Source organism: Triticum aestivum, chromosome 4A (assembly GCF_018294505.1).
Source record: "Triticum aestivum cultivar Chinese Spring chromosome 4A, IWGSC CS RefSeq v2.1, whole genome shotgun sequence".
In the NCBI taxonomy this organism is placed as follows: Eukaryota; Viridiplantae; Streptophyta; class Magnoliopsida; order Poales; family Poaceae; genus Triticum; species Triticum aestivum.
The window spans coordinates 592,324,873-592,335,209 of record NC_057803.1 but is presented as its reverse complement, the minus strand read 5'-3'; the positions used below and the strand labels follow the sequence as shown (position 1 = coordinate 592,335,209).

At 46.8% G+C, this 10,337-nt stretch overlaps 1 protein-coding gene across 1 annotated transcript; it reads left to right on the top strand.

Annotated features, from left to right (window-relative positions):
• The first annotated feature begins 7,485 nt into the window (after positions 1–7,485).
• Positions 7,486–8,500, top strand: LOC123082436 (uncharacterized). Its single transcript, XM_044504764.1, has one exon. The coding sequence runs from the start codon at positions 7,517–7,519 to the stop codon at positions 8,321–8,323; it is 807 nt and encodes a 268-aa protein (XP_044360699.1). The 5' UTR covers positions 7,486–7,516; the 3' UTR covers positions 8,324–8,500.
• The last annotated feature ends 1,837 nt before the right edge of the window (positions 8,501–10,337 follow it).

The following is a 10,337-nucleotide window of genomic DNA, read 5'->3' as shown; positions in this document are numbered from 1 at the left end:
AAATGCTCCTTGTCCAATACGGCTTCATGGAGCTCCACCTTAAACTTCTTGATGTACTACTCTAGATCCTGGTGATACACCGACTAAGATTAAAACTTCATCTTACTAATAGGTGCTCCATCAGCCTTCTTCCATCAAATCCATTCTGAAGAAATGCATCCTTAACTCGGCACGGTGACAATAGAATCAGCGGGCGATGACATCACGGATAACCGTGTTTCTGCTCTTGTCATTCCCATGAGCTATCATTCCATAGTTGATATCTCCTGCCTTAGGGTTTTCTTGACAAATCCTTGAGTTCTTCACTCTACATGCTCCGGTCTTTCTCCGATACACCTTGATCTTGGGTATTTGACAACTTCCATAGTCTACCAAGTTCCATAAGGGTAGCCTTCCTAGGTCATACAAATCTGGGGATTCTTCATAGCCTTCAAATTCTACTTGTCTTCGGAGTCTTCAACCGTTGTAGTTTCCATTATTCAGATGCACAGTAAAATCCTCTTCATTCCGAAGCGGTCTTAGTTGTCCAATATCTTGTACTTCTTAGAGTGGTCTCATCAGTCAAATCCTCGTCTGGTCAAAAGGGGAAAAAGGGTATGGTCTCACTAAAATGGAATATTTGAATAAGCTAAGAAGAGAAGAGAGAAAAAGATCTTTTTGAAAGGGAAAGTTGTAGAGAAAAATCTTTGCTATGGGCTTGCCAATTTCTAGGGTCACGTCCTACAGTCAACATGTGCTCTAATACCATCTTGTAGCGACCTGACCTGAATGGATCAAGTCTCTGTGCTTAAGTGTCATCCCTAGATCGGTATGCTGACACACACAGTACTCGAAGGATTTATAACAGAGGTAAATCACATGTATAAAGTAACGTAAATACTATTACCTCAATCCATATAGCGAAAGCAACAAGGTTGTGGATTCCCATAAACACCAACGGCAAAGTTGAGTGTAGAAATCATAACCCTAACGTATCACTTACTCTTCGTGAGAAACCTGCAACATGAGACATTGTAGCCCGAAACAGGTCAGTACATTGAATGTACTGGCAAATTCACACCATAGAGAATGATGAACAAAGGCTATCACTACATGCATATTTGGCTGGTGGAAGAGCTCTATGGTTATAGTTTTTGCAAAAAGCCAATTTTTCCCTACTGCAAAGGAATATAATTTATTTAACTATCATGGTGGTTGTTGAACATTGAGAATGGTTGACAGCATTCTCAATCCCAATTAAGTAACATCATTAAACCCAACAAAATTAATTTAAAGTAACATGATGAGATCAATAGGATAATCCAAGAACTAGATACTCAAATTGTCCATAACCGGGGACACGGCTAATCATGATTAGTTTATACACTCTGCAGAGGTTTGCGCACTTTCCCCCACAAGACTCGATTGCCTCCGTTTGATTTCTCGCACTACATGGTGTTTGAGAAATGGATGACCGAGAGATAGTCTTTCAGAAGCGTTTGCACCTTACGATGGGTAGACCGTACCACCTACAACCCCTACATCTGCTAGTCTACCACTATAAGAGTTCACACGACTTAGTCAACTATGCTAGAGCCCATAATAGCTTGTGGCTGCACACGGAAGTTTCTAGTATGAATAGTCTCATGATCCCTTTGAGCCTGGGTGGCGGTCCAAAAGAAAACAGGCAAGTCCTGGATTACCCAGGTGCCTAGACAGGCAATCCTAGAATAACCAGGTGCCTCAATCCACCCAGATGTGTGTTTAAGTTGCCACCTTAAGTAAACCATTAATTATCAATCTCACATCTGTCATGGATATCACTCACCCAATCCACGTCTACTAGCATAGCATGGCATAATAAGCAAACGTAGAAGTAACTCCCAAAGGTTTGATAATAAACAGGTAATAGGTACTACCTCATCTACTTCCCATCCCACAATTTAATTAGATCCTAATCATGCAATGTGTGAGGATTGATCTAATGCAATAAAACTGGGTAGTAGAAAAGGTATGATCAAAGTGTGAACTTGCCTGCAATGTTGATGAAGATGATTCGCACTCAAAACTCTTGATAGATCTACTCGTCACACTCCGGTCAATCTATCGTAAGCAAGCAATAGTAACCACACATAAGCAATCACTCAAAAGATCGGGAAGAACGAAGAAAACAAATCAGAAAACATCGAAACCAAGGAAATAACTCTTGCAACATAAAACAATTTCTAACAGTACCAAAATTATATGAATTTGGCCTTATTAGAATGTTTAGGTCAAGAGCTTCGATCTGCAAAAAGAATCAACTCAAACGGAGCTACGAAACTCAAGTTATGATCAAATGAAGTTTGAATTCAAATCTGATCTAATTCAAATTTTAAACTTTTCAAAAACATGTTTAAGTTGTTTATCCGGATAGAGGGGATCATAACGAAGATGTGAGCGTTGGTTTCGTTGAATTTGGACTGACGAGTAAAAAGTTGTGCTTGTTTGAAGTACAAGGACTATTCTGTAAATAAAATATTCACATCTAGGTCCCTGGCCGAAATTACAGAAAAAGAAAAAAAACTAAAGGCGAACGTTCGTTTTCTATACCTCACCAGCGAACGTTCTCTAAATAGATCTAACTAAAAGAACTATACCGGTTTTTAAAACGAAAACCAAAACCCAAAAAAATAAACCGGCGAACCGGGCGGACTTTTTTTTTACCGGTTCACAGTGGTTCGATGCCGGCGGCGGTTTTTCCGCGGTGGTTGGAGTCCGGCGAGGCAGTAGATCACCGGCGAGCTGGGCGGCAGTGCGGGCGACGGCGAGGAGCGGCACGGGGCGGAGCAGCAAGCCGGCGGGAGCAGCGGGGAAGCAGCAGCGGCGGCGGCGCGCGGCACGGGGCGGCGGAGTGTGCAGCGGCGGCGGCGAAGTCCGGCGAGGTAGCGGCGGATCTGCAGGCGGCGAGATGCGGCGGGGCGGCGAGGTGAGAGGGACGGTGCCCGGGTGCCGCACTATTTAAGGAGGGGAGGGGGCGGCGCGAAGCTTGGAGGAGGGGGCAGCGCAAGGCGGCGGCGGGGCGTGTCCCGGTCGGACACGGGGCACGGCGGCGGCGGTCGCCGTGCGGGAGGCGGAGACGGGGCGGTCGGGCGAGCTGGGCTGGGCCTCGGCTGGGAGCTGGGTCGGCTCAGTTTCGACGGGAAGTTTTTTTTAAATAAAGATTTTTCAAGACAAACAAAACGGATAAAAACAAAATAAATAAAAATTTTATATAGGCATATAATATATCAAAATTTTCAGAAAAAGATTTCCTACACGCTGAACATTTTTATTACTTCAAATAAAATGCACAAAAATCCAGATAATTCAAAGAGTGCTACTGGTCTAATAAAATACAATAAAAATCATTTTAAAAATACCAAAATGATTTCAAATTAATTTTTCTCCAATTTTCTATTGTAGGGAATCATGTTACCCTATTTTCCATATATTTTTATTTTGGAGAAAAATAATTTGAATAAAACTCCAATAAATCCAAATTGGAAATTAATTCCAAAAGGACTTGAAATCGATCCTTTGAAATTCCCAACTCATATTTCATAATTTGAAGAAGTCATTTTATTTTCTCTCGTGAAAATCATTGAGTTGCATAAAGTTTGTGAATCGGAAAAATATTTCCCAATGGAATTCAAATATTTTTCAAACACCCTTTTCATTTTAAATGGAAGAAGTCATGTCATCTTCTCTCTAGGGTTTTGTGTTGAAGAGAATTTGAATTCATGGAGATCAGAAAGCAAATATGAAAGTTTGGGAAAGTCCTTTTATTTCCTCTCATTTAACTTTCAAAAAGTTTCGAATTCACTCACTTTTAGTCAATCAATCAAACAATCAATCAAGTCTATCTATTTAATATAACATTACAAAATTTAGAATTTTGGGATGTTACAATGTAAATGTATAGTACTAGTTTTGCTGATTCTTGAGACATTTTTTGCCAAAATTTCTATGTTCGCAGACGAAGAGAACAGAGGATACAATACTTATGAACAAAGTAGATTGAGAAATTGGTCATTCACGCCAGAGTAGATTCAAGTCTACATTGATGCAAATAGCCCCAAATATTGCTAGCTAGATACATTAAACATGTCCACGATACAAAGTGCATGGTCACCTCCTGATCAACATTTCTTTCATAGTTCGATCCAAGCATGATACTAGTAGCCACTATAGCAAATGGCTTCCATTTGCATTGCATCTGCACATGACAGAAAGATCAACCAACTTTGCCACCACTAACCATCTCAGCCATGGCCTCCGTGTCAACCCTGGCCTTGGCGTACTGCACCTCCGCCTCCAGCTTGGCCTGCATCGCCTCCTTGCCGGCCAACGTCGCCTCGCTGAACTCTGCTTCCAGGGCGGCTAGCGTGGCAGCTTCCGCCAGCAGCAGGCCTCTGCTCAGCACCTTACGCTGCTCCGCCGCTTTCTCCATCCTGGCCACCTCGTCGGCGAGGTAAGGATGGCGTTTCTGGATCGGCCCCAGCCCCGCCGTCCCCGCGGCGTCCGGCAGCGGCGGCGGGTCGATGGGCCTGGGTGCCTGGAGGTATGCCTTGAAGAAGTCCCCGAAGTAGAGGGCGTAGCGCTCGTCGGGGAACGCTCCCATGGCCAGCATGGCCTTCATGACGCCCATGATGTTGTGCTCCACCCGCGAAGGCTCCACCGGCTGCGGCGGCGAGGAGTGCTGCTTGGAGGTGCCCGGCTCCGCCTCCGCCTCAGCTTCTTGCGGCTGCGATTCCGGTTCCGGCCTCGTTTGGGGCTGCGGCAGCAGCGGTGGTGGGGACTGGAGACGGAGGAGGAGGCGGCGTGATGGCATCACCGGCAGGCCCTTTCCCATCGAGGGTGAGCTCGTCCGACGGCGCCGGCGCATCTCTAGTGAGCGCGAGCAGACACATCGCATCCAGGCACGTATGGGCCTAGGCGGCGGCCTCCTCGAACGGCCGCCAACTCGTGAGCTCTGTCGCCTCGCCAGCCCGTGAGCTATGTCGCCTCGATAGCGACCAAGTGAACTCTCCTCGAACGGACGCCAACTCGATTCCGACAGATTTAATTCAGGTGAAGGTGAGTGCGGGTTGATTAGAAAAAACGGTAGGAGGGTTTCTGTAAAAGTGCGTGCACTGACCGGTCCAGCCATCTGGCTGCCAATTATCGAGTTGTGATTGATCTGGGACTAAATCATCACATAAGGTGTAAGTTGAGGTATGATGGAGTCAAGTTTTGCAAGTTTGGGATTGTGCAAGTTAGGGTACTACCTGGGATGCTATTACCTCTAAGAAAATATACGCGTCTATCTGTAAGAAGCTCTTCGGCCAACACGACTGACGGATTGGCCCGTATAACTCGATATAAATCGCCAAATCATTTGCCCAACAATAAGGGCATGTACAATGGTTCTATCTTAGCAATGCCACGTAGGATAAATGATGAGGTGGAAGAGAGAGAAATCATAAGAGAAGGCTTGTCTTCTCTTAATTAAGAAAAGACAAGAGATGATCTCTTAGCACAATATGTCTCACCACGTTTTTAGGAATAACTAATTATTGAAGATAAGACTAAAAGATGACCCATTGTAGATATGTTTTTTTGTCATCTCTAAATTACATGCAAGATTTAAGATAAGACTACCTTATCGACCATTGTACATGCCCTAAGGCATCTACCGGAAGGACATCTCCATTAAGTACCACGTCGGATGGCGGCGCGATGACCGCTGAACGTTGACGGTCAAAAGAGAGAGAGCGCTTTATTTTTTTCTATTGGTTATAAGTGCAAACTAAGAGCATCTACAACAAAGGCTTAAAAACTACTACGCACACAAAAATTCAGGTTTTGGATGCCGGACAGTTCCAGCAAAAACTATAAAACAATGCGTCTGAAAAAAGGGTTAGACGCATGCTGAAAAACGCTAGCATGCTACAAATTTGAGGCGCCGGATTGCGCGCGTTTCATAATTTACACTGCGCGTTTTTTGGGCACGCATTTTTGAACATCTGAAAAAGCAATATTGGTTCCGGCACGCTATAAATACTACAGTGGCCCGCTAAAAACTATTTTAGGGCATTAAATATTTGTGCGCCTTGGCGCGCTAAAAACTATTTTAGGGCGCTAAATATTTGTGCGCCTATTGAAGATGCTGTAAGTCATTTCGGAAAGAGAGAGAGCCCTATTTTCTCTAGAGAAGTGGGAGAGAAAGAAAGAGCTTTTTCTAATGAAGTGAGAGGGAGAAGCTTGTGCAAGTGTGCACGCAGGTGAGAGAGTGTGTGTGTGAGGAGAGAGTGTGCACGCATGTGTGCATGCATGCAACAGGTGAGACAGAGAACGTGAGCAGAGAGGAAAGAGAGGTTGTGTGTGACTGTGCATGCATGTCAAATGTGACGTACAGTGCTACCGGCTAGCTGCAGGATTCCCACCTGTGTTACTTACTGTTCATGTAGGGTTTGTCAACTACAGCTAATCTCTAAGCTGCATGTGACATGCGTACAGAAAGGCTGGCGGTGCACGTTGCATGACGAACTGAAATCACCGCCCAGGTGCAACTTTCTCTTTTGCATTGGGCACAGCGACGGAAGCACCGGAGGCAGCGGCGACATAGACGGCGGTCGAGGTGCTGGGAACCGTCCCCGCCGGGCAGCAGGATGCGGTGGTGGAGACGCCGAAGCCGTGGGCTTCCGCCTGCCCTTGTTCTTCTTGCCCGACAAGACGACGCGCCGGAAGTATGGGCGGCCTGGAATGTACCCGTGGCTGTGGCACCACAACTTGCCGGCACAGAAGATGGGGTGACGCGCCGGCACACCGGAGCGGGGCGGCCCCGACGCTGGGCAGAAGCCGACCACCCACAGTTGCTTGCTGAACAGTGGTAGCCCCGGGAGCCACCGCGCAGGCGCAGAGCGGGAGGCGACGGGACCGGTCGTAGGTGGGGGCCCGGAGCTGCTGCAGGCAGGAGGCGCCGTTCCTGTCAGAGAGCGCGGGAAGGGACGGCGGACGTGGAGCTGCGCGACGAGGAGGCGGAAAGCGGTAGGGCCTCGTCACCATGCACGGCGCCGGCAACGAGGACGTTGCAGCCGGACACGCATGCCGGCGGGAATTCTCCAAGCGCCACCGGCGGTGACCCAAGGTCGAGGGAGAGGTCCGCGCCATGGTCGTCTCGTCTCCGGATGCGGCCAAGCCCCTTGCTAGCCGTAGGCGAGGAGGAAGAACGAGCTAGCTCGCGGATCTCCCTCTTCCATGTCCGGGCGAGAAGGTGACGGCGGTGAAGAAGATGGCAGGCGCAATGGCCCTCCCTCGTCCTCGACAGACCTAACACCCTGACAACGACACGCTTGGCACCTACACTGTTCGTTACACCAAAAAAACCACACTTCTTGGCCTCTCGTTTTCTTGTTTTCACACTTCTTGGCAGGCGCTGTTGAGATGGCACCATCACCACATAAATAGAATAGTGTTGATCCGAGTCTCCCTCAGTGCATCATAGTCACTGGTGCACCACACACTTCACTTCACCATGTCGTTAATTTTCTTCTTCTTCTTCTTCTCCCTCCCCCTCCACCACGCACTGGACCCAGAGAGTTTACTCAATGTTGAGTACAACGTCTCGAGCCATTCGTTCACCCGCGTGTCTGGCCTTTTGTCTAGGCAGTTTCTTGCCCCGAGGCGGGCTTTTTTTCAAGCCCGTCCCAACCGGTTTATCATGATAAATATGGTTGACAACGTGCCTGGGCGTACAGCCACCCTCGCCCTGTGCGACGATGACCTGTACGTCCCGGGCTTCAAAGACACCACTCTCCAGTGGAACCATTTCAAACGATTCGAGCCAATCGTGCCTGGCTCCAGGGAACTGCCCTTTGAACACGATTACCCAAACCTTCTTCCCTTGTTCCCAAACGGCACCAAAAGATCACACATAGACCTGTATGAAGTTCCCTTGGGCAAAGCCGCCACCTTACGTGCATTCCGGACGTTGGCGAGCTATAATCCTGGCACCACGCCAAGGCCGCACCTTAGATCCGCGCTGGTAACACTAATCGTCACCTTTTGTGAAGGACACAGATTTGACCAGCTAAACAGACGACTGAAGAACGAGTGGGACAACCCTAGACCAATCTACATGCTTGAAGAGGAGGCACCGTACGTTGTGCAATGGGGCTCGCTGTCTCGTGCGCTCCAATGGTGGGAGGAGAGTGGTTGCAAAAGTTGGACCAAGGACAAAGACGACATTAGAGAATTCGACAAGATCCATGCCAACAGCCCCCTGGCAGCTAGAGATGTGCTGCTCTTCTTACAAAGGACCAGGAACTTCAAGTTACAGTGAGCATTATGAATGTACCATGTTGTTTTACATTTAAGCCGGAGCACTTGGTGTATTCTGTCATAAAGAAATGTACTAGTAGTACTGTATTGTTCCAGTTGGTGTATCAGTCAAGAAATGTATGCATGAATGGGTGCTGTAAGAATAAGAAATATATAAATATGTAATGTATTGTGTTCAGTTGTTGTTTGAGAATATATATATAAGTCGGTGTATGGGTTGTACAGTTACTACTACTAGTTGTATGTGCCGAATGCCACGTTTCTCTTCTTCCATGTCCTTTATGCTACCCGTCTATCCCTGTCCAATTATGATATCCGTCTATCTTTGATGTGTACGACATAGCTGTTATAATTAATTCAAGGTACGCTGTTGATCTACCGAGAAACAAGCAATCACATTCATAGTCAGGACTCTAGTAACTGCCAATAGAATTGTGGTTCAAAGGTTTTGTATCATGTATCAGTAATATAAGAAAAGAACAAAACTATGGGCTAGTTCTAATTTTCAAGCTTCATTCCAACGAATCCGATTTATTTATAGATATACATTAGATGAACAGCTTCATTCGCGAGGATAACCCGGAGTGGACTCCCGTGGTGAGCAGGAGGAAGAAGATGGAGGAGGAGATTGTAGCAGTTCTCGACGCTGGCATCGCAGTTCTGGGAGAGGCGCCATCTTCGTCGCCGGGAACACCTTCTGAAGTTGCAGATGGAAATGCTTCAGTGTTAGACTACAGTTAGTTAGTTAGTCTACCAGTGTGATCAAATAAAACTCTTTTTAACCTCGCCAAAAAAAAAGTCAGCCTTATCTTGTGCATGCGCCATGCATGCAGCCGCCTCACTCACGTAGAATTAGGATCGGCTGTTAGAGCATCTCCAACAGCCGCGCTAAGCGCCGCGCGCAAAAAACCTGTTTGCCGCGTGCGCTTCGGCTGGTTTAACGCGCCCGCCTGCGCTGGCTCCAGCAGCCGCGCTATAATGCAGCGCGCGCGCCGCTCCAGCAGAGCGCAAAAATACAGCGCGCGCGCGCCGCACAAACCACATATACATGTATTATGAGCAAAAGTGATCAAACAAACAAAATAAATCAACAATAAATAGTTCAATTTTATTATTATTACAACTCAAACAAATAGTTTATCGTTCAGTACAACAAATGCAATAAACACAACAAATAGTTCATGAACAATACAATGTCGAATGCAGATATCATCATGCTCTTTGTCGTCCATGTCATGCCCACCACTCTTCAATCAAATCATTCTGAAGTTCATTGTGCGTTGCGGGACGCCGAATGGCATGATAGGAGGCAATAAAACGGGCTACCTTTTCAACCCTCCGTCGCACTCACACGGGATATCCCAAGAGCTCATACTGTGAGTAGTCTAAATCTTGGCCACGCTCATTCTCGATGATCATGTTGTGCATGATCACACAAGCGTGCATGATGTACCAAAGCATTTTTTGATCCCAAAATCTAGCCGGTCCTCTCACAATAGCAAATTGGGCTTGCAAAATTCCAAATGCTCTCTCCATATCTTTTCTAGCCGCCGCATGAGCATTGTGGAAGTCAAGATTTTTCTTACCTTCTGGCTTTTTCAACGGCTTCACGAAGGTTTGCCACTTTGGATAGATGCCATCTGCTAGATAATAGCCATAGTTGTACGTACTACCATTTGCTACAAACTGCACCGGTGGCAACTCACCGTTTGCAATCTTATTCATCAGTGGTGACCGGTTGACAACATTGATGTCATTCAAAGATCCAAGCATTCCAAAGAATGCATGCCAAATCCAAGTCTCCTAATCGGCCACCGCTTCAAGGATTATAGTGGAACCCTTTTTTTGGCCGTGGAATTGCCCATGCCATGCCTTTGGACAATTCTTCCAACTCCAATGCATGTAATCTATTGAGCCAAGCATGCCAGGAAAACCGCGAGCTTTGTTCATCGCCAATAGCCTTGCGACGTCTTCAGCATTGGGAGATCTCAAATACTCCTCGCCAAACACTTGCA